The 25,010-nt window shown below is 38.9% G+C and overlaps 3 protein-coding genes across 3 annotated transcripts; all 3 read right to left on the bottom strand.

The window, feature by feature from the left end:
- Positions 1–222: 222 nt before the first annotated feature.
- Positions 223–1,179, bottom strand: LOC139017928 (olfactory receptor 5M5). The gene has a single exon (XM_070426542.1). The coding sequence runs from the start codon at positions 1,177–1,179 to the stop codon at positions 223–225; it is 957 nt and encodes a 318-aa protein (XP_070282643.1).
- Positions 1,180–7,591: 6,412 nt separating this feature from the next.
- Positions 7,592–8,560, bottom strand: LOC139017708 (olfactory receptor 5M11). The gene has a single exon (XM_070426311.1). It carries the CDS (start codon positions 8,558–8,560, stop codon positions 7,592–7,594), a length of 969 nt encoding a protein of 322 aa, XP_070282412.1.
- Positions 8,561–16,488: 7,928 nt separating this feature from the next.
- LOC139017929 (olfactory receptor 5M5-like) lies at positions 16,489–17,424 on the bottom strand. Its single transcript, XM_070426543.1, has one exon. It carries the CDS (start codon positions 17,422–17,424, stop codon positions 16,489–16,491), a length of 936 nt encoding a protein of 311 aa, XP_070282644.1.
- Positions 17,425–25,010: the final 7,586 nt, after the last annotated feature.

Here is a 25,010-nt window from a genome sequence, read left to right on the forward strand (position 1 = left end):
CCTCATATTCATGTATAACTCCCATCTCTTTAGATACACAATGCATTCACATGTCTCATAGAAAACTACGCATCCTCCATACACGTCTTTTAAGTTTTGTAGTTATATTAGAGCTTTCACCAACAATTTAAAATTGATTTTACTATAAATGCAGTTAAAGTCAGATCCAGCTGTTATAAATATATCTTTTATTTAATTTTTAAAGAAAGATACACTGTGATATTACTTCAAAAGTACATTTCTTCTAACCAATTTCCGCAAAGCTTGTTTCACATCCTTGTTCCTCAGACTGTAAATGATGGGGTTCAACATAGGGCTTACAAAAGTGTAGAACACAGCAATGATTTTGGACTCCTCCACTGACTTGTCCGTGGGAGGTCTAATGTACATGCAGAAGAGGGTCCCATAAAACACAGTCACTGCCACCAGGTGGGACCCACAGGTGGAAAAAGCTTTCTGCCTGCCTTCAGCAGAACGTATTCTCAGGATGGCAATGAGAATGAAGGTGTAGGAGATGAAGATAATGAGGAGGGAGTTGGAGAGGTTAAATCCTGCTACCACGAACATGGATGTCTCCTTAATGAAAGTGTCAGAGCAAGAGAGTCGGATGAGGGGTGGATCCGCACAATAGAAGTGATTGATGATGTTGGAGCCACAGAAAGTCAAGCGATGTGTCCACATGGTTTCCATCAGGCCACTGAGGAACCCATAGACATATGGACCAGCAATCAGGCGGATACAGACGCCTTTGGACATCTTGCTGCTGTAAAGCAAAGGGCTACAATTGGCCATGTACCTATCATAAGCCATTACAGCTAGCATGTAATATTCAGTTATCACCATGGCAATGAAAAAATAACACTGGACTAAACACGCAGCATAAGAAATGGTTTTCTTTTCAGATAAGAAGTTCACCAACATCTTAGGAGTCACGTTCGTGGAATAGCACAGATCCAAGCAGGACAAACTGGCAAGAAAGAAGTACATGGGGGTGTGGAGTCTTGCATCTATCCTGATCAATACCAACATGCCCAGGCTCCCTCCAACAGTGATCAGGTAGATCACCAGGAACAGCACAAAGAGGATGGGCTGAAGCTCTGGACGATCCGTTAATCCTAAAAGAATAAATTCAGTCACCAAGGTAGAATTTCCTCTGACCATTTTCTTAGGTGCCAGCATTGCTCACTTAGATGAATGAAAACAAATTAAGAAGTGAATGAGAAGTCCATCATATGTTTCTTTTCTCTTTCTCTCATTTTCCCTCTCTCTTCTTCTTCCACTCTCAGGCACCCTCACACATAGCTATTATTGGAATCTGAGACTGTAGGTGTGGGAACTTTTAAAAGAAGGTCAAGGTCCCTATTACCTAGGTATATAACATTCAGATGATTCCCAAATAAAATGACCCTTGTGACACCAAGTTGTTTTGGAATGTGGGAATTATGACACATATTTTGTCTAAAAATGGATTGAACCACGAAGTGCCACGTGCAGTACACAACGTAAAATCACGGGCTTCATCACTGAACTCAGTATTTGTTTCTGGACAAAATGGTAATGTGTTTGAAAATGTTTTTCAGTCACTAGCAGTTGTGCATATTTAGAAGTTCAACCTCTGAGTACTGCACTCCCTACTGAATTAGAGAGCTTAAAACTATAGAGGTTTGAAGCAAATTCCCTGGGACCTGTTTGACTCCATTATCCATGAAATATAGGAGATTGTGGTATCCCTATATGAATAGATCAGAGATAAGGATCTTGAAATTGGAAATAAAGCCCCAGATAAATTACTGATGGAGAAATTTTCATTCAGAAGAGTTTATATGAATAAGAGCAAGAGAGACATAGATGAGGAAAAGAGAAATAGTCAAAACTTAGATCATAGTTTTGTTTGCTTATCCTTTTTTTTTCATTTAACACTAATTGCATTCAGGCATCAGGATAGGTATCAAAGAATGATAACCTTCAACTGGGGCTTAGAGGTAACTAAGAATTTTCTAGGATGAGTATAGAGAGGACTTTCAGTTAGTGAGGTTGGTCTATGCCAGTGGTTCTCAACCTTCCTAATGCCATGACCCTTTAATACAGTTCCTCATGTTGTGGTGACCCCCAATTTCATTGTTACAAATTGAACATAATTAAAGCATTGTGATTAATCACAAAAACAATACGTAATTATATGTGTGTTTTCCGATGGTCTTAGGTGACCCCTGTGAAAGGGTCATTCGACCCCCAAAGGGGTCGCGACCCACAGGTTGAGAACCGCTGGTCTATGCAGAGACAGCAGGCTTTCAAGAAAAATCAAAGATACTCCACCTAGGCAGGCATGAATTTTCTATTGTGTCAAATGAAACATTTAAGAAAAGACAGAGAAAGATAACTATCACATGATCTCACTCATTTGTGGAATATAATGAACAACATAAACTGATGAACAAAAACAGATCCAGAGACAGAGAAGCATCAATCAAACCATCAAACCTCAGAGGGAAGGCAGGGGAGGGTGTGGAGGAAGGAGGAGCAGTCAACCAAAGGACTTGTATGCATGCATATAAGCATAAACAATGGGCACAGACACTAGGGGGGTGGGGGCACGAGGGGGGGCGCAGGGAGAATAGGGTGATAAGGACACACATGTAATACCTTAATCAATAATGAAAAAAAAAGATGTGGCAAGCAGGGAACAAACTGAAAGGCCCACCACAGGCCCAAAAGTGTGAACACTCCTGAAAGCTCTTTGAATTTGTCTTTGATGTTGTTTTTTCGAGTGTGTGTGTGTGTGTGTGTGTATGTGTGTGTGTGTGTGTTATTCCCAAGTTACTGTGATAAATTAGAACCAACATCCCCTGGTAATTTGACATAGAATTTGCAAGGCTTAAATATACAACTTTGGCCTTTGGCAGGAAAATGCAATCATTAGACAATCAGGGTTTATAGCAAAAGAGCTCTTTCCTCACTCACCAGAAGAATGAGTTCATTTGGAAAATGTTCACCTTAGTAATGTAAATCTATTTTTTGTGACATGCAGATACTCATCTAATCTTTAAATCTGTACAACCATGTCCCAAATTGTAGCTCCTGGTGGGACATGATATTACATTAAACAACTAATAAAGACAAAAATAAAAAAATTAAAATGTAAAAAAACTAGATTGGTATTTAACCTGCCTATTTTCTACCCTTTCCTGTAAATAGGCTTAGCAACTATATTCTACAGTTTTGGAAGGAAAGGCTATATTCTGGTAATACTATTTTTTTCTCATGCACACAGGCACTTCAGTTTTACACAGCAATTTCGCTATTCTAATCTATTTTACCTTTAGGAGAATCCTGCAACTGATAGAACAAGTACAATTAGGAATGGGGAAAATAGGGCACAAATAAAAATTAAGCTTGCTGTCACCTGAGTTTTTATTTTTTTAATATATTTTTATTGATTTCAGAAAGGGAGAGGGAGGGAGAGATGAAAAAAATCAATGATGAGAGAGAATCATTGATAGGCTGCTTCCTGCATGCCCCCAACCAGGGATCGAGCCCACAACCCAGGCATGTACCCTTGACCAGAATCGAACCAGGAACCCTTTGGTGCATAGGCCAACGCTCTATCTACTGAGCACAGTTCTGTCACCTGAGTTTTTAGATTAGTATTTCCATAACTGTGTTCAGCGAAACAAATAAATATCGGGCAACAAAAACTGGTCTATGATAAAAATAAATTTTAAAATGCTGAGTTTGGAGAGGGAAAGGGAGTTGGATCCAAGGTTGCAGGAAGTCTCAGAATCTTTTATATGCCGATATGCTCTTGAATCTACAGGAGAGGAGCAAGGTATGCTGCCTTTCCTAAACTCACTTGTTCAAAGAGCCTGGAGCTTAAATGCTCTCTTTGGGCTAAGAAAAATCTCATTGGGGAAAAGTTTGCTCTTTTCAGGCTCCAGTTAAAATCCAAATGTCTAAGATAGCAGAATCACATTGGACTCTGTCATACGTACTGTTTCATATACATAAGGTCACCATTGTTGTAGTCCCATAAGATAGACTGAGTGAGAGACTAGAGGCTAGCTATTGAAGCCAAAGGAAGAAGCGCAGAAAATAGAAATGAGTTATTGAAGTTTAGTTTTAGTAATTTAGTCTAGAAACTACCACGATAAGTCATTAAGACTTAAATTTGCAAGAATAGCTGAGAAAAATGATATTTTAAGGTAGAAAATTAAAACTACATGAGTCATATAGGTGATAGAGCCATGCATAACATGTGAATATAATTTCCCAGATTAGAGCACTCTGACATATGAACTCCAGCACCTTCTCACTCTCTTGGTTTTTCATTCCAGTGTCTCACAAATATAAGGGCAGGATGGATTACCTGAATACAATGTATGAACCCAAATTATACATCATGTTGTACGTTGTGACTTCATACTAGTCAATCACACAACAGTAAAAGAGCATTAGAAAACATTCCTTTTACCTTAACATAGTGGCTTTCTTTCTACAGAGTACTCATTTTTCAGTATCAGACGTTGACTAAATAATTTCTAAAATTGCCATCACTTAGAAATTCTGATTCATCATTTATGTAGCTACAAATCCCACACTCATTACTAGTCATATACTTTCTAGTGAATATTAAATTTGCCCCAAAAGTTTCTCTCTCCAATAATATAATATAAAATTCTATGAGAGTTTTACTTTTGCTAGAATGAGTATAATTGTGCTGAAATTTGTCCTTCTTCAAAATTATTTGTCAATTTTTTTTGGTGGAGGAACTGTGTTTTCAATAGATATTATTCTAAAAATAATTTATTAGATTGTCAACTGCTTACTCCAATATAGTTATTTATTGTGCATTAAAATTATTAAATGAATGGAGAGAATGCTATTTTATAAAGTAAAATGATTACAGTAAACACGTAATTCCAATAAAATTTTATCTTGTCTAGTGACCAATCTAAATAATATATACTGAGAAATTATACTAACATTCAAAACTGCTTTTGTTGTCACCTGACTCCTACTCATGAAGATTCAAAACTGAAACAAGAAGAGAGAGTACAGGCCTAATCTATGTGACTCAGTTGGTTAGAGCATTGTCCTATGCACCAAAAGATGGTGGGTTTGATTCCTGGTCAGGGCACATATCCAGGTTGTGGGTTCAATCCCTCATCATAGTGCTTATGGAAGGCAACTCATTAATGTTTCTCATTCTCTCTCTCCATTTCTCTCTCTAAAATCAATTTCTTAAATTTTTAATTAAATAAATAAAGAGAAAATGCAAGCATGGAAGTCAGAATTTTCATACCTACCTGACCCAGGAAAGATTTTCTCAGAGACACTAATGGTCCAAGGAATGAGCTGCTGGGAATGATTTATACACTTGCAACTTGGAACTTTTATCCCTGAAGTATTTTTCAACACACCCTGAAAAAGTGATTATCATGTTACTACTGCAAGAGAAAACTCCAGGGGAATGGTAATTTATGTTGACTCATAGTCATTAGAGTCTTGGATTATGCACAATGGAATTGCATCAGATTGTAATTGCTTTGAGCTTATTGTTTTAGGAGTTTCTCATAGAATTTTTGCCTTGTGGATCACCATTCATTCCAATCAAATCAGTAAAAATTTAAGACATAAAATAATGATATAATTCATCGACTTTGATGTTTCCCCAGTTGAAATTGTGTTTTATAGAGTCCCTTCAACAAAACGACTACTGTTTGCTAAAAAGACTTTCATATCTAGAGTAAAGTGGTTAAATTACAAAACCCAGTAAGTAAAATCATTTGGACAAGATAACATAATGAATTGAATTGTAATGTAGTTAGTTCAAGGTGTGAGGTCCAGGACTCGGAAAGTAATATATTATTCAAAACCTAGTGAGCAATTACTTTATCAGTATGTGATTCATTTGCCCAGAGATGAGAACAGAGTAAAAGGAAATGATATACTACCTTTTCTTCCCATTTACCAAATATCTAATTATCTACAACAAAAAAAATGTAATTATAGATGATAGATGTCTTAACCAACCTTACTGTAATAATCACTTTCCAATATATACATTTATAACCTTAAACAATGTTATATGTCAATTATATCTCAATAAAGCTGGAAAAATATTAGCCAATAAATTTTCAAGAATAAAATTATAAGACAAGATCTTTGACCAGAGAACTTACAAACATGTAACAATAAAATTTCTTTTAAAGTCCCAAATGTATGGTCATTAACCACTCTCTGCTAAATAATCCATAGATGAAAGGAAAAGTCACCGAGAGGATAAGAAAATATAGCAAACTAAACTATTAAAAAATGCCGGGGTCCAGCCCCGGGGGTCCAGGGGTTCCCAAACATGTGGACGGAGTTGGCAAAGAATGTTTTACACAGAGACAGCGTTCAGAACTCTCTAGCTCTCTTTAGTCTCCGTGGATTTTCCTGTGCCTGTCTGAGGCCACAGAGAAAGATCCCGAGGTAAACTGAGCCTTTATTTTATAGTCAGAGGTAAACAAGGTAGTGGTTAGTAAAGTTACACTGTTCTTGTGCGTTTCACTTGTTTACACTGTTCTTGTGAGTTTCACTTGTTTTTGTTCTTGTTCTTGCTGCACTTCCCTCAGCCCATTAGCTTCCCAGGTAAGATCTAGGGAGCATCATAAGGTCAAGCCTAATTATGCTTAAGAGGACTGTGCCCTCTAAGCTGGGACTTGTTTGTGACTTTGCCAACAGGTCAGTCCGAGGTTTAACCCTATATTGGCTCCCCACAAAAAAATAGTAGCTTTCAGCTAAAACAGTGTTTAGGTAAAATGTACAAAAACTTACTAGTATATGACAAAAAATGTGAGACTGAAATCAATAATCCAAACATTTTTTTTAAAAAAAATAGAAAAGATAACTCCAGTTAAGTATTAAATTTTTCGAATCCAGGTGCTACAGAAAGAATTCATTCTTTTCCTAGAACTGAGTTTATGGATCAAGGGTTGCAATTTAGAGGAAGAAAGTAGAACCCTATAGGTCAGAGGCCACAAACTAGATCCACAAACTCATGTTTATGAAAGAATGCTGATTCTAGTCCTCTCTCTACCCGGTTACATACTGAACATTTCTCAAGCACATAAACAGGAAACCATTATTCTGACCCATCGTTTATGGTTTTAAGTTGGGGTGGGAAGATATATTTCTTAAAAATAGATGGCAATAAGAACAGAGTAAATTCAAGGAACTGGCCTGAAAGCATGTTTATCCTGTCTACTGTCATAAACAATAAGAGCACATCAGTGCCCCAGGTCATTCCCAGAGGAAGTTTCCACTGAGAACACTGCTGCTCAAATTTAATGTATTTACAAATCACATAGGATTAGGCTGAAACACGGATTTGGATATCGTAGATCTGAGGTACAGAATGTGATGCCACGTTTCTAAAATCTCCAAGGTAATGTTGTTGCTGCTGGTTCAAGGACCACACGTTGAGGGGCAACGGTATAGCTCACTTATTTTTGCCCAGAACTGAGCTTTACAGATTACCTTGAGACATACCCATAGAGAATACCCAGACTTATCATCACGATGCAAGGACATTTGAGCCCAAGGTTTAGTGTTATGGTTTATTGGGAAATGGAAGCATTGCCATCCTAGTGACCACATTTCGTCTGAGGACATTCTTCAATGCCTGCTTCACATCTTTGTTCCGCAGGCTGTAGATTAACGGATTAAGCACTGGATTTACAAAGGTGTAGAAGACAGCTATTATTTTGGATTCCTCAACAGTCTTATCTGTTGGTGGTCTTACATACATACAAAAGAGTGACCCATAAAATAGGGTAACAGCCATCATGTGGGAACCACAGGTGGAGAATGCTTTGTGCCTTCCCTCTGCTGATTTGATCCGGAGGATGGCAGCAATAATGAAGGCATAGGACACCAGGATGATGGTGAGGGAGCTGGAGAGATTGAAGCCAGCTGATATGAGCATGGCAAGCTCTTTGACATAAGTGTCAGAACAGGAAAGCTTAATGAGTGGTGGGTCAGCACAGTAGAAGTGGTTGATGACATTGGATCTACAGAACGTCAAGCGGAAGGTCAGGATGGACTGTAACAGGCCATCTGAGAAGCCATAGACATAAGGAAATGTGGCCAAGCAGGTGCATACCTGCCTGGACATTTTCACACTATAGTGCAGAGGGCTGCATATGGCCACATAGCGGTCATAGGCCATGGCTGCCAGCATGTAAAGTTCTGTGAGAAGGAGCGCAATGAAAATGTAACACTGGGTAAAGCAGCCAGCAAAGGTGATGGTCTTCCTCTCTGAAAGAAAATTAGCCAACATCTGTGGGGTGGCGTTGGAGGTATAGCACAAGTCAACAAAGGCTAAATTGGTGAGGAAGAAGTACATAGGGGTGTGAAGGCGAGAATCCAGTCTGATCAACACTATCATGCCCAAGTTGCCAAAGAGAGTAGCAAGGTACACAACCAGAAACAGCACAAAGAGAAGAGGCTGGAGTTCGGGGCGATCTGTGAGCCCCAGGAGAATGAATTCTCTTATTGCACTGCCATTTGTGATGGGCATTTTCTGAGAATCTGTGCCTGAACCTGAAACAAATGTGATAAGGTCAGACATGAAGGTACACATAATGTTACTGATTATTGAAATTTTCCCCCCAAAATCCATATAATTCAAAATGAATACTATCATACTAAACTAACTTTGTACTTCTACTAAACCATTTATATTTTTGCCTTTATATTGATTTACTATTATACTTATCTACACTTATACCTACAGTTATTCCTATAGATACTTATACCCATCCTTACTTATACTCATCCTTACCTATACTTATACCCATCCTTACCTATACTTATACCCATCCTTAAGTTGATATATACAGCTTATATTCATACATCCATACATATCCCCTTTCTCCATGAACTATTTTTGCCTCCTCTAACGGTCAAATTCAAGGCCAGTTGTTTGTGAGACACTTCTCACTCCACTCTGTCATACATGAAATTGAACTCATCCCTTTCGGTGTTCCTCTTCTAGCATACCCCACTAATTTATTCCAGTCCACTGTTGTACTGTTACTTCTAAGCACATATTTATATACTGTATTTAAGAAGAAAAGAAAAAATAGTGTATGCATGAAAGGATAAATTGCATGCAATGATTTACTCATCTCTATATCTCCATGAACTTTTCATGGTGTCATATCCTCAGAAGAATTAAGGGATTTTTAAGCAATTGCTTGAAAATGTGTTAATCAAGCAAATTACAAAAAAAAAGTTTTGTTTCAGAAATTCGGACGTGACGATTCTTATGCAGATGTTCTCAGAATCACAATTTAGAAAAGCATGGTCACAGTGGTCCCATAAATAGATGGTAAACAAGCGAAGAATGAATAGTGAAATCAAATGAACACTCACATAGTATTCTGAGGATGGTTTAAAGCAATGACATAATCCTATATAATAAAGAGCTAATATGCTAATTAGACCGAACAGCAGATGATTTTCCAGATGACCTTCAGCATGAGTCACTTGATTTTCCCAATGTAAGGAGGAGGATAATATCTATTTTGCTTCCTTCTCAAGCCATCATGGACATCAAATTAAATATTCATGAAACAAGTAATTATGGATACTTAACATAGCATGTGATTAATCACTGTAGATACAAAATGAACAAAAACTTCAAAAACCCCTGCCTTTCTGGCATTATATTTAGTGGACAGAGACAGATATTATTGCAAGTAAGTACATGGTGTTTTAAATGGCACTGTTATGAAGAAAAGTAAAGAAAATAAAGTTTGGGGAAATGATAATCAAATTTTAAAAAGTAGCATCAGCAAAAAAAAAAAAAAAACTCATGAAAAGGTGACTTAGCAACAAACTGAAGGAGGAGGAGAACAAGCAATAAAGCAATTTTAAGAAGGGTATTCTAGGAAGATAAAGAGCAGGTGCTAAGATACCATATGTGGTCTTCCTTTGGAATTGCTAGTGGTGTGTGTGTCTGAAGTAAATTTATGTTTCATCTTCAGGGAAATATATCAATTCTATGCCATTGGAAACTACAGATGAATAAAAGTTGCCTACTTCTAATCTGTTTTCAAAATGATTTTTCTGTTTAAAGGAGGGAGAGTGAATGGGATTACCTCTATTTCTTCCTCATTGCCCTCTCCTTCTTCTCTCTCTCATGATATCTTAGAAATGTTCTAACAAATAATTAAGGTTAAGAAATTATTGAAATTCAAATTATAAAATGTTTAGAGACAAGTAGTCAGCAAGTAATATCATTTCAGGAGAGCATCTCAAGGAAAGAAGAGTGTACAATGGTATTCCAGAGTGAGAGATGGATCTAAGGACCAGCACATTGTCTTGTGTTAACTTGGCACATGCAACCTGAGTGGATCAGCCCTCATTACACGTGTACTCTAATGCCTAACTCGTCAGCAAGCAGCCCTTATGATCAGATGCTCATGACAAGGGGAGCACTAAGCCACTCAATGAGATTTTTCTTTCTTTGCAGAATAATTCCATCAATCAAACAAAGGTTCTGGGTGGGTCTGGAACCTTTTTCCAGCTTTGCGACCAACTTACTCTGTGAACTTGAGTAACATTTAGCTCAGATGCAACCTTTTCATGATAAATAAATCTAATTAGATTATGCCAGGCCTGTTCTAACATGTCTAATGAGTCAATACTTTAGTACTTAGAAAATCAGAATTTCATGAACCTAATTCCATTTAGTGGTTCTGATTCTGGCTCCATCAGTTATGAATTCCATGCTAGTGTCAGAGTACTTAACCTGTCTTTGTTGTTTTCCTAGCCATAAAATGGGAAATGCAATTGTCAAGAGTAATAAAATCGTTAACTCATTTAAAGTACTTAGAAAAAGTATTTAAATAAAGTAGGCAAGACATGAGTAGGGCAAGAAATAAAGATAAGACTTTTTATAGTTGAGCTTCCCTCTCTACTTCTTTTCCCACAGCCCTTGAGAGAAAGGCATGTTCTCATTCACACCTAAAACTCAAAATTCATGAGCCTACTGATTTGCAAAGTCAGAAAAAAATATCTGACTTTTGAGGATCGAAAAATGCATATAATCCATGGATCTCGGTTTGAGACTTTAATACAATTTCCTTTTGACTCAAAATAAGGACAGTAAAAAGACTTACTTCTGGTTCTGATAAGCACCTGTTTGTCAAACTCTGATTAAGGAAGTTTCTTGATGCCTCTCTAAGCTGGTAAACATAGCTGTATTTATATCTGGGTGTAGGATGGATCTGCTCTTAAAGGAAATCTCAGAAGGGCTTAAAAGTATCAGCAATGAGTGTTACTTTGGGAATCACCCTCTTGGGTTTAATTGGAGCACTCTAGGAACAGAAAGCTAATCATATGCAATAGTCATCTATACTAATAAAAGGGTAATATGCTAATTAGACCAGGTGATCGGACATCTCCTGGATGTCTGACTTCCTTCCGGACAGTTAGGGGGCAACCAGGCCAGCAGTTGGGGGCAGCCAGGCCAGCAGGGGGCAGTTGGGGACAGCCAGGCTGGCAGGGGGAAGTTGGGAGGCAGCCAGGTGGCAGGGGGGCAGTTGGGGGGCAGCCAGGCAGGCAGGCAGGCAAGCAGTTAGGAGCCAGCGGTCCCAGATTGCAAGAGGGATGTCCGACTGTCCAACTGGCAGTCAGATATCCCTTGAGGGGTCCCTGATTGGAGAGGATGCAGGCCGGGCCGAGGGACCGCCCCTTCCGTGCATGAATTTTGTGCACTGGGCCTCTAGTATTTTCTATAATTTTAAATTCACCATTTGAATTTAAGACCTCTAAAACCTCTGTGGAAGACACAAATAGGTGTCATCTCGACATTTTGATGATGGTCTGATTTTACATGTGGTTTTTTATCTTGGGTTTTTTGTGTGTTTTTTTCCTATCTCTTCTGAAAATCCAGATCAATGTTCTCTATCATAAACACTGATGTCTTGAGTAGGGTCTGCTATGAACAGGATTGTGAAACAAACAGGGTCTTCACATACCAAGTTGAGTACTTTATTAATTGTAGGTGATTGCCATTCCTCAAGCTATAGTCACAATTTATCCTTCCTGCATCACTTTTAAAATATTCCCTTAGATACCCCTGAGTCAGTGTTTTCCTTATTCTCATCAGAATCAAGTTGGTTTGGGCAGTAGGAAAGGCTCAAATTGAATTCTTCTCCAAAGATGCTTCCTCTGCTTCCACAGAGCTAAGCCTGACCGCCCTCCATGCATTGTAGCACTCTTCCCCTGTCCTCCTCGAACACTCTGTTTTAATTATCCGGTAATATTTCTATTGCCCACTAGACTGCAAACCCTATGGGCAATAACTGTAATCTTCACACTTAGCATAGGCCCTGGAAAATAATAGTTGATCAATCAACACTTTCTGAATAACTTAAGGAGTGTTCAATATGTACTTAATTCAGTGACTAAAAAATGAATCTTGGTTATCTCCTCCCAGGTAACTTTGCATTTTATTGAGCTCATTTCCTTATCTCTAAAAAATTAAGAAGATGGATGAAATGAGTAACTACTTTGTTTAAGAAACTACAACAAAGAAAACAGGATGTGGGTAATTATAAGTAGTAAGCATTCAATACTTAACATGTACTATGCACTAGGCTTAGTACTTTACAAGCACTCACTTAGCTAATCCTCACCTAACTCCATGGGTTATTAGAATTATTATATTTGTTTTACAAATGGCAATTTTGTATATCTTGGAAGGAAATGCCAAAGATGATCAGAAGGATGCCATGACATGGGTGGGTGTGCAAATTGCCCAGCAGGAAATGTACCATTTTTGATTCATAAAGAGTAAAATAGCACCACAACACCTCACTTCTATGGCTATTTGCCCTGTGAGCTCTTAAATCTGGATATGGTACCTTCCGGCTAGGAGGCTAGGAAATTGGCCTGGTTTGGATAGGAAAGAAAGAATAATCAAGACATTTACAACTGATGATGTCTTGAAAAATAGATTAAACCATAGGTAAGGAATATTTGTGAAGGTGACTACCAAAATAAGAGGGTAAATACAGGACTAAATAGAGACCATAAATATATTTATTTCTCATTCTCATAGACACCATTTCTGGGTCAATGAAGTTGGTTTCACCTGTCTTCTGGAGCAGTGGTCGGCAAACTCATTAGTCAACAGAGCCAAATATCAACAGTACAACGATTGAAATTTCTTTTGAGAGCCAAATTTTTTAAACTTAAACTATATAGGTAGGTACATTCAACTTTAAATTCATGGTTTTCGTCTTCTGTTTTTCTTTGCTTCTTTGTAGCCATGTCAAACAGGGCACCTAAAAAATGTTTCATTTTATAATAATAAATCCACCAACACAAAAGAATTAAAATTCTTAAATTGATGACAAAAACACCTGTAGGATTTGCAGCTGGTTGGAAAAATACAGGTAACTTTATGTTTCGAGTAGGTACTTTTGTCACCCGCGTGCGATTTGCGGACACGACTAACACTAACCACTGCACAATGAGACTGCTCACTCACTGGCTCACTCAACTCGTGCATGAATAGAGCGCCCCTCCCCCCACACCACTTCTCCCGTCGCCCAACCGACCGACATCCCCCACTTCTTCTAACGCCACTTCTTCAAAATAGACTCGCCCAGGCCGAAAACCGACTTCTGCACATGGGCCAAGAAGTTTCAATCGCACTGTACATGCGCGCCCGCATATAGCATTTTGTGGAAGAGCCACACTCAAGGGGCCAAAGAGCCGCATGTGCTCGAGAGCCAAGGTTTGCCGACCGCTGTTCTGGAGAAATGATGGAAGTAGACTCTGGAGAAGATTATAGGTACTTCTGTTCATTTTAAAGGTATCTCCTGTCATAGATCCTTCAAGAAAATAATGTTCCAAGCTTTCAGATGAGGGTTGGTAAAGCTATTCTTAAAAATTAGTTTATAGTAATGAAGGGATTGATGAGTTGGTCCTAGAATAAAGAACCCAGAAACAGACTGATACATATATGAAAACTTGATACATGACAGAGTTTACACTAAAAATGTAATGAGAAAGGTATGAAGTATTGAAAAAAGAGAAAATTGTTTTTCTTAAAAATAAAATTAGAGTCTATTTTGCAATATTTATGATAGCAGAAAGAATGCTTAAGTATGCAAAAGCAAAACTTTAAAAAATGAAAGAGTAGAAGAATCCTATGTAATAAAAGGCTAATATGCAAATTGTCCCCTCAACCGGGAGTTCCACCCAGAGTTCAACTGGGAGTTCAACCAGGGGGCGGGATCGGCCAGCCAACCTCCTGAATCCCCTCCTACTGCCAACTGGGATCAATCAGCCCCAATTGGAGCTGGTGGGCTGGACCCTACCTGTGCACAAATTCATGCACCAGTCCTTTAGTATCTTTATAATAGGAACGCATTGTCTAAACCAGATATTCAAAACACAACCATAAAAAGAAGATTGATAAATTTGAACTACCTGAAAATGAAAAATCTCTACACCACCAAATATAACATACACAAAAATATGATTCGAACTACAAAAAAGTTGAAGATATTTGCATAGATCATTAAAAAATTAGTACCTAGTACAGAATACATAAGGAGCCATAACAAATGTGGAAAATAAAGATAAAATAGCCCAGCTGAAAAGTGAACAAGAATGTGGACATACAACTTTTTTAAAAAAGAAAAATTCCAATTAGCATCAAGCATTTACAAATACTTAACTTCTCTTGTAACCATAATTCAAAAACTGAGCCCTGGCTGGTTTGGCTCAGTGGATAGAGAGTCGGCCTGCGGACTGAAGGCCCCAGGTTTGATTCCAGTCAAGGGCATATGCCTAGGTTGTAGATTCAATGCCCAGTAGGGGGTGTGCAGGAGGCAACCGATCAATGATTCTCTCTCATCATTGATGTTCTCTCTCTCTCTCTCTCTCTCTCTCTCTCTCTCTCTCCCTTCCTCTCTGAAATCAATGAAAAGATATTTTTTTTTAAATTTGCATTACATTTTTTTTCCCAAAAGCTTAAACAAGAACTGAGACTATATTTTGCACCAACAAATTGGAAAATATTTTTAAAGTCTGCCAGTATATTGTGTTGACAAGAATGTAAAGTTAAGGATACTCTCACATAGTATTGGCAGGAGTGTAATTTGATAAAATAATTTGACTACATGTAGTAAACTTACAGATGCTCATGACTTAGAAATTAGAATCTTAGATACATATATACATTTCTATACATTATCATGAAATAGAAAAATGTAATTGCCTATCAATAATAGAATAAATATATTGTGACACATATATATTGACATAGAATACAGCTGGGGCAAAAGTAGGTTAATAGTTGTTCATATAGACAAATATATGCAGTTTATGAATATTATAAATAGTTTTATTGATTGTTTACCATACTCACAGCTGTAAACCTACTTTTGCCCCACATTATATATCATTGAAAATGCTGCTGATTCAGCATGAATAAGTCTAAGGCATGATTCAGCATGTATTTCTAACAATGTATATGTAGTAAAAAATGAAATAAATTACAGAAGAATACATAGAGTGATTTTATGTATATCAAGTTTTTAATATAGAAAATAATATAATTTTGTGTATACAGAAACACTATCAAATGACAAAACTCTACATAAGAATAAAAAACATGAAATTAATAGTAGAGCTTAATGCAAGAAATGGGAAGAAAAAAGAATCAGTCAGGGAAGACTCACTTTTAGAAATATCTGAGCCTCTGAAATACTTGAAACAAAAATGGCATTATGAAAACACTTACTAATGATCAATTAGGGCTTACACAGGTTGTTTTTCTATTATTTTTTTGACTGTATGTTGGAAATAGTACACAATAAAAAATTAACAAGTTAAACCACAAAACCAGTTTTTAGGTGGGGATGCATGTTGTTAAAAATATAATAATAAAATAATAAAAAATAAAACACTTTCTAAAGAAAATGTGGCATTTTTATCTTAGAGCAAAAATGTCAGATACCCAAAGATCTTCATTGCTATATAATTTGTATAAAAGGAAGAAGAAAACAAAACTCATCTGCCATGGTTAAGAAGTTTCTGGAAAATAGTTTTAAAATTATTAAGCACTATAAAAATCCAATAGATGGTCATTGCCACAGCATCATTTGGTAATTCTGTCTCTTATAACTTTGTACCAATATGAGTATCATGGATGCAATCATCTGTTCTTAATTGACTTTAAAGAGCAGTAACAATGCCTTCCGGTAATGCCTCTGAGTTTCAATGCACTATTTTTTTTTAATTCACTGACATGATACTGTAAATGCTAATAAATAATTTGACACATTCTTCCAAGTTCCATAAGTTAATTGTGGAAGGTAAAACATAGTCAGTGACAAAAAGTGATTCGTTCATTGAAAAGGCTCATTAATTGGTCCAATAATAATGATTTCTTGCACACCTGTGACCGAAACGTCTACTTTATTTAGCAAACAATTTCTTTTGGATAGCTTTCCTGAATGCTTTTTTAACATCTTTGTTCCTCAGACTATAGATCAGAGGATTTAACATAGGACTCACAAAGATATAAAACACAGCTGCAATTTTCCCCTGCTCTACAGATGTCTCTGAAGGGGGCCTCAGATACATGCAAAACAGCGTCCCATAAAAGATAGTGACAGCTGTCAGATGGGACCCACAGGTAGAGAAGGCTTTGCGCCTCCCCTCAGCAGAGCGAATACACAAAATGGCTGCGAAAATGAAAATGTAAGATATAAAAATCATGGTGAGAGAGCAGGTGAGGTTGGCACCAGCCACCACAAACATGGCAGTTTCTTTGACATAAGTATCTGAGCAGGCAAGGACTAACAGAGGTGGGTCCGCACAGTAAAAGTGGTTGATTTCATTGGGTCCACAGAAGGAGAGACGAAGCATCAGGATGGTCTGGACCAGACCATTTGCAAAGCCATAAGTATAAGGAATCACAACAAGAGAGATGCAGACACCTCTGGACATTTTGCTACCATATAACAAGGGTTTGCAAATGGCCATGTAGCGGTCATAAGCCATCACTGTGAGCATATAATAATCTGTGATCACCAAGGCAATGAAGAAGTGGAATTGTATAAAGCAACCAATGACGGAAATGGTTTTTCTCTTGGATAAGAAATTAACCAGCATCTGAGGAGTGACATCGGTGGCATAACAGAGGTCGACAAAGGAGAGGTGACTGAGGAAGAAGTACATTGGAGTGTGAAGTCTTGAGTTAGTCCTGATTAACAAGATCATGCTCACATTGCCAGTCACTGTGATCAGGTAGATGACCAGGAACACCACAAAAAGGACAGGCTGCAGCTCTGCTCTGTCTGTCAGACCCAGGAGAATAAACTCAGTCACCACTGTGTAGTTCTTTGACATTGTGTTTGGTTGGCTTCAAATGAGATCTAAATAAAGGAAATAGAGATTCATGTCTTTTGTCATTCATCATGTCATCTGACACCTCTTCCTCTTCTCTCAAACTTTTATACCTGTGGCATAAAAAGTAGCCTCAGAAGCATGCAATTGATGTGTTCACTCTCCAAATTAGTACAGAGCTCTTTTATATTAAGTGTGGACGAAAAAGGAGCCCCACGCTAACCTGATAAGCTCAGAGAAGGCCTGCATGGCAGTCTTGCAAACTCAAAAGACCTAAGGAAACCACAAAAGATGGTCTGAAATTAAAACTTTAACTAAAAGCAGTTTATAGTGGGTAGTCATGTCCTAGGCCAGAATCTTCCCTGACAAAGGTCAACCTTTACCTTAATTGAGCCTATTGTTTTTTTTGCATCTAAGATAATAAACCTGTGAAATGTCAGGGTAACTTGTAACTTCCCTTTTTCCAGACCCCTCAGGGCACAACCAGGGCCTGAGACCATATTATAGTAAATCCCTTCATTGTTATTGTTATCATGTTAATTGTTGACTGAGTGTTAACTATTCTGTACTCACCTAAGTAAAGAAGTATGTGTCTACCATTTTACCTTTTATCCAATTCCAGAGGTTCGTCCCTCCCACTTTGCTTTCTCCCACCTTCCTAACCTATCACCAATGGATTTCATGTAACCCACTTACCTCTCCTCCTTAGATTGCAATGTATAAAACTACCATTCTCTGGAGCATTATCCCAATACTTTGAGATTCTGCTTCCTGGCAATTGTCGACAGTTTGGCTCAAATAAACTCACAAAAATTCTTTACAGGTTTGAATGTTTTTTTGCATTAACATAGGGCAGTATATTGTTAAATGCTTTCTGCAGTTCTATTCAGGTTTGAAAATCCTTTATCTTTTCTGCAAGTCTTTATCACATTTGTTCACTTACAATTTCCTTAAATAATATTTTTAAGCATTGTTTTTCTTGGAAATTGTAATCCTATTTTTTTCTGATATTCCTGTTTTTGTAGTATCTAAAGCATCATTATTAAAACTCATTTGTTTTTCGCAGCAGAATGGACTTAGGGAAGTAGAATTGATGTATAGCACACATTTTTATAAAATTAGAATCTGGCCCTAGCCAGTTTGGCTCAGTGGATAGAGTGCCAGCCTGTGGACCGAAGGTTCCCAGGTTCAATTCCAGTCAAGGGCACATACCTCGGTTGCAGGCTCCTCCCTGACAAGGGCCCTGGTGGGGGCACATGCAGGAGGCAACCAATGGAAGTGTTTCTCTCAAGTCCACTCACTCTAAAAATCAATGGAAAAATATCCTCTGGTGAGAATTAAAAAATACAAATAAAAAGGAGAATTGGAATCTGTCTACCTGACCCTCTAAATCAGTGGTTCTCAACCTTCCTAATGCAGCGACCCTTTAATACAGTTCTTCATATTGTGGTGACCCCCAACCATAAAATTATTTTTGTTGCTACTTCATAACTGTAATTTTGCTATTGTTATGAATCGCAATTTCAATATCTGATATGCAGGATGTATTTAGGCGACCTCTGTGAAAGGGTCGTTCGACCCCCAAAGGGGTCACAAACACACAGGTTGAGAACCGCTGCTCTAAATTCAAGTTTGTTTCCAAGTTGTAGCCTCACCTTGCAAAGCATGTTCATTTTCCTCTAATTCCTAGTGAGGCTTAGGCAGATTATTCATCTCTCTGTGCCTATGATTCTTCATGCATAAAATGTGGTTACTAATAGCAACTTCCTCCATGTCAGAGAGTTCAACAAGGTAAAACTTTAAAAATGTTTGACATGTAGTAAGCACTTAATAAATTGTAGCTACTAAGACTCAACATCAAATTGTGAGCTCCTTAGGAACAAGGAGTTTATCTAGACTGTAGCTACAGCCTCAGTGGAACCTAAACCAGTGTTTTCCCAAATGAAGGCAATTGATTATTATTGATAGAATGAGTGTTCTCTTTGGTCCAGTTATCTTCTCATGGTAAATACTATTCCATTGTACATTTAAAATGCTTGTACTCTGAGAATAGTCTGATATAGTAGAATTTAATTAAAGGTAATTACTAATTCATCAGAATATGTTTCAGCTCATAATTTTATTTTATTGAATAAAATATTTTTAGATTCCAAAATATATTTTACAAAAGGTAACCTTACCTGTGAAAGAAGAGTGATTTGCCAATGATAGCATAGACATAAAAAAATCTGAAGAGTTTATAACAGGATTGTTATATAGAGACCAAATCCCTATGGTTTAATTATTTCTAGTAGAAAGTCATTCAGACTATAAACAGCCACTATGGTTTTATTGTTTTGCACATCCTATATCATTGGAGAATCAAACCCCCCAAGAAACATGAAGTGATAGGATTCATTATTTGTTTTAATATGTTTTTATTTTAAAACTAGAGGCCCGGTGCACAAAAATTTGTGCACTGGGGGGGTGGGGGGGCGTCCCTCAGCCCGGCCTGTGCCCTCTCGGCCTGGGTGGCAGAGAGCAGGCCCAATCCCTAGGTGCAGCCCCTGGTCGGGCTCAGAGCAGGGCCGATTGGGGAGTTGGGGCGCCGCCCCCTGTCATGCACAGAGCAGGGCGAATTGGGAGGTTGCGATGCCACCCTCAGTCACTCTCAGGGTGGGGCCGATTGGGAGGTTGGGGCACCGCCCCCTGTCACACTCAAGGCAGGGTCGATGGGGAGGTTGCGGCGCCACCCCCAGTCACGCACAGAGCAGGGCCCATCAGCAGGTTGGGGAGCTCCCCCTTGTCATGCACAGAGTAGGGTCGATAGGGGAGTTAGGGCACCACCCCCTGTCACACACAGAGCAGGGCCAATCAGGGGGTTGGGACACCGCCACTGTCACACTCAGGGCAGGGCCGATGGGGAGGTTATGGCTCTACCCCGTCACACACAGAGCAGGGCCCATCAGGGGGTTGGGGCGCCTTCCCCTGTCACGAACAGAGCAGGGCGGATAGGGAGGTTGTGGCCCTGCCCCCTGTCACACACAAAGCAGGGCCAATCAGGGGGTTGGGACACCGCACCTTGTCACACACAGAGCTGCAGGGCGATCAGGGGGTTTGGGCGCTGCCGCCTGTCACGCTGATCAGGTGCCAAGAGGCCTCGAGGCTCCGCTGATCCCGGTGCTGGGAGGCATATTACCCTTTTACTATATAGGATAGAGGCCTGGGGGCTGGCTGGTTTGCCCTAAAGGGTGTCCTGGATCAGGGTGGGGGTCCCCACTGGGGTGCCTGGCCAGTCTGGGTGAGGGGCTGAGGGTTGCTTTCAGGCTGGCAGTTGTTGACTGAAGCTCTCAACCGCTCCTTTTTTTTCTCTTTTTTTTTTTTAATTTTATTCTGGGCCAGCTTTAGCTCTGGCTCTAGCTCTGAGGCTTCGTATCGGGTTTGTTTGCCGTTCTATAATCGAAACAATGTATAACTTCAGCTCTGAGATCCCGGCTGGCTGAAAGCTGGTTTCTGGGGTTTGTTTAGCTTCTTATTTGCAAGATAGTACATAGTTGTTTAGAGTTGCAACTCAGAGGCCAGCAAGTCAGGCGGGGAACGTTGGAGTCTGCAATCACTGCAGCAAGCAAGCCTCATGTTCGCTTCCAGCTGCCTGGCTGCCGGCCGCCATCTTGGCTGACAGTTAATTTGCATAAGGATATGCTGATTAGCCAATGGGAAGGGTAGCAGTCGTACGCTAATTACCATGTTTCTCTTTTATTAGTGTAGATATGTTTTTTGTTGATTTCAGAGAGGAAGGAAGAGGGAGAGAAAGATAAAAACATCAATGATGAGAGAAATTTTATTTGTTGCATGTATTTGTTAAATTTGCCCAACACCATTTATTGAATAGATTAACTATACACCATTGTATGTTCTTGCCTACTTTCTTATATGATTGAACGTGTAAGTGTAGGTTTATCCCTTGCTGTTTTGTTTGTTTGCACAATATTGTTAAGGGAGAAAATAATAGCAGCTTGGATTAGATTCTAATTCCTAGTGAGGCTTGGGCAGATTATTTATCTCTCTGTGCCTATGATTCTTCATGCATAAAATGTGGTTACTAATAGAAACTTCCTCCCTGTCAGAGAGTTCAACAAGGTAAAACTTAAAAAATATCTGACATATAGTAAGCACTTAATAAATTGTAGCTACTATAATTTTTGGTGAAAAAAGAAGTGGTTCTCAACCTTCCTAATGCCACGACCCTTTAATACAGTTCCTCATGTTGTGGTGACCCTCAACCATAAAATTATTTTCGTTGCTACTTCATAACTCTAATTTTGCTACTGTTATGAATCATAATGTAAATATCTGATGTGCTATATGTGTTTTCTGATGGTCGCGACCCACAGGTTGAGAACCGCTGGGAAGGAATCTGGATAACCATCCAGTTCAATGCTGATATGGAATAGTTGTTGAACCCCTGCTTTTCCCTACATTCGTATTTAAATTCTCACTTCAGTAAATAAAATTCTTTTATTTTAAAATAGAGGCCCAGTGCACAAAATTTATGCATGGTAGGGGGTGGGGGTGGAAGGGTCCCTCAGCCTGGCCTGTACCCTCTCCAATCTGGGACTACTGGCTCCTAACCACTTGCCAGCCTGCCTGCCTAATCACACCTAACTGCCTCTGCCTGATCGCCCTTAACTGCTTCTGCCTGATGGCCTGATCACCCCCTAACTGCTCCCCTGCCGGCCTGATCACCCTCAACTGCCCTCCCCTGCTGGCCTGATTGCCCACAGCTGCCCTCCCCCAGGCCTCACCATGCAGAGCAACTGCCAGGCCCCACCTCCGCTGTGCGCACAGCCATCTTATGGCAGCCATTTTGTGACAACATGGCATGGGAGGATGCAAGAACCGCCTAGGCTTTTATTAGTATAGATGGTGAGATCTGAGTGATCCTGGAAATATGCAGTTTTTGTTTGCTTGTTTTCTTACTCATAAAATTAATAATTGTTCATCTTAGAAATTTGGTACATAGATATAGAGAAAAAGATTTACTTTTCTTTAATCCTAGTATTTTGCAAGTTATCATAATGTATACATTGTTGTACCCTTCTTTTTTATAAAAAGCTATAAAAAATTATTTGCACTGGCCTTAACTGGGAGCTTCTTCATTTTAATGACTGGCTAAATTTAAATGGAAAAGTCCATCATGTGACAGTCACTCTTCTTTGTGATCCTAGCCAACACACCTTTATAAAGGATCCAGTTGTGCACAACCGGCCTCTGTTCCATCTGCCATCTGCCTGTGTCCAGCCAAGTATTCAAGGCAGGCTGTCCTCACTTTGCACAGCACTGTGGTAACTGAGACCCATAAAAGCAAGGAGACACTTGCAGTCTTCACAAGTTTCATTAACATGGGACCTTGCCAAAAGAGGGCTGCCTATATTTAATGCATCACTACCTTGCTTTTTCTTATTTATAACACAAACGTTACAATGAAAAATATTCTTCAAGGGCTTTATTATGCCTTCTGCACATTCTTAAAATTGGAATAGCTGAGTGAAAGTATACAAATATTTTTTTAAGACTCCTTAAAACATAATGTTAAATTGATTTCCAGAAAAGCTGTATATAATTTTTTTCCCTGATACCCTTAATGGAGAAAGTACTAGTCTTCCTGAACTCTCTTGAAGGTAAATACACAAAAGGGTATCTTATTTCATATTTTTATTGCTAATCATTTGACTAAATGACTTTAGCATTTTTGTATTTGTATCAGTTTTCTATACATAACCTTCGACATTTATTTATATCACAGTGTTCTGGTAATTTGATTGATTTCTTTGATCTTATCCTATCTTAAATGTACAACCTTACCTCATCTGAAGCAAATACTTCCTAAAACATTATATGCCTCTTAATTTTAAGTAACTTTATGATTAAATTTGAGTGACTCTTCAACTGTAAATATTTCCACTGCAACTAACCTCAAAGATATGTGCTCTTGATTATTTAAAAATTTAATATTTATCTTAATGCACATCAACGTAAATTTTTTTCAGTGTTTCTCAACTTACAGCTAAGGAGTATGTATGGACAGGTCAATTCTTTGGGGGAACAGTTGGTAACAAAGGACAATCTAGTTCAGTATAAGATTCTGTGTTTAGATATCTTCGTTGAAAAATAATGTTGCATTATGGACACTAGAATGGTGCAAAAATAAATATTTGTGTAAAATTGCTAATCAATACACAATATTAAGGTGCCAAGGTTACATGTTGTTCTCATCAGTTATGTCACAAGCACCTATCTGCTTTTCTAGCAAAAAATAAATTTAAGAAATTACCTGTAAACTCATTCTTAGGCAGATCTCTTTATGGCCTCCATTCCATACATATATCCATCAAATCTGGGAACCAAGTTATAACAATACTACTAAAATTAAAATATTTTTATATATTTTCCAAATAATTTACAATGGATATTATTGTATATACTAGATGCCCAGTGCACAAAATTCATGCACAAGAGGGGGCAGTCCCCTCAGCACAGCCTGCACCCTCTCCAATCCAGGACCCTTCAGGGGATGTCCGACTGCCAGTTTAGGCCTGATCCTGTGGCAGTCGGACATTCCTCTCACAATCCTGGACCGCTGGCTCCTAACCACTCACTTGCCTGCCAGCCTGATCTCCCTTAACTGCCCCTCCTGCTGACCTGGTTGCCCCTAACCACCTCTGCCTACCAGTCCCCCCACCAGTCTATTCGCCCCTAACTGCCCCTCCTGCTGGCCTGGTCGCACCTAACTGCCCCTCTTCCAGCCTGGTTGCCCCTCACTGCCCCTCCCCACCAGCCTGGTCACCCCTCACTGCCCCCCCACCAGCCTGGTTGCCCCACACTGCCCACCTGCTGGTCTGGTCATCCCTCACTGCCCCCCACCAACCTGGTCACCCTCAACTGCCCTCCCCTCCCACCCCACCCCCCACTGGCCTGATAGCCTCTCACTACACTCTGCTGGCCTGGTTGCCACAAGCAGCCTGCTGTTTAGTCGTTTGGTCACCCCTTACTTCCCCCCCCTGCCAGCCTGGTTGACCCATGCAGCCTACTGCTCAGTCAACCAGTTGTTTCAGTCATCATGGTCACTGCCTTTTTATATAGATAGATAGCCATATTTGATTTTCATGTGTATGTATTCATATACTTCCTAGATGAAACCATCATATGCATAATTTCTGGGTTAAACCATCATATGCATAATTTCTGGATAACTAGAAGCATCAAATTTGCATTCTCTAAGATAAATTTGAAAGAAAAAATAATGAAGATAGAATTTTTCTAATAGGAGTTAGCACATCTTAAGTCTACATTATTTGCAATAATTTGGCTTAAAGCACATATATAGATGAGTCAAAGGAACAGAAGAGTTAGGCCAGAAATAGATTTATTTAGTGTACAATGAAGATAATATATCGATGGGTAAACAAAGGGTTGCTTAATAAATAATAGAAGGAAATGGGTTAAAATGTAACTAAAGAATTTACAAACATTATAAAATACAAGATTGTATCCAGAGTAATTTAAGGTAGTCCTAAAAAATATGGTCCTGCCCTAAACAGTTTGGCTCA

The sequence above is a fragment of the Myotis yumanensis genome, unplaced genomic scaffold, assembly GCF_028538775.1.
Source record: "Myotis yumanensis isolate MYYU_CA2020_CCGP unplaced genomic scaffold, mMyoYum1.0.hap1 SCAF_10, whole genome shotgun sequence".
NCBI classification, from domain to species: domain Eukaryota; kingdom Metazoa; phylum Chordata; class Mammalia; order Chiroptera; family Vespertilionidae; genus Myotis; species Myotis yumanensis.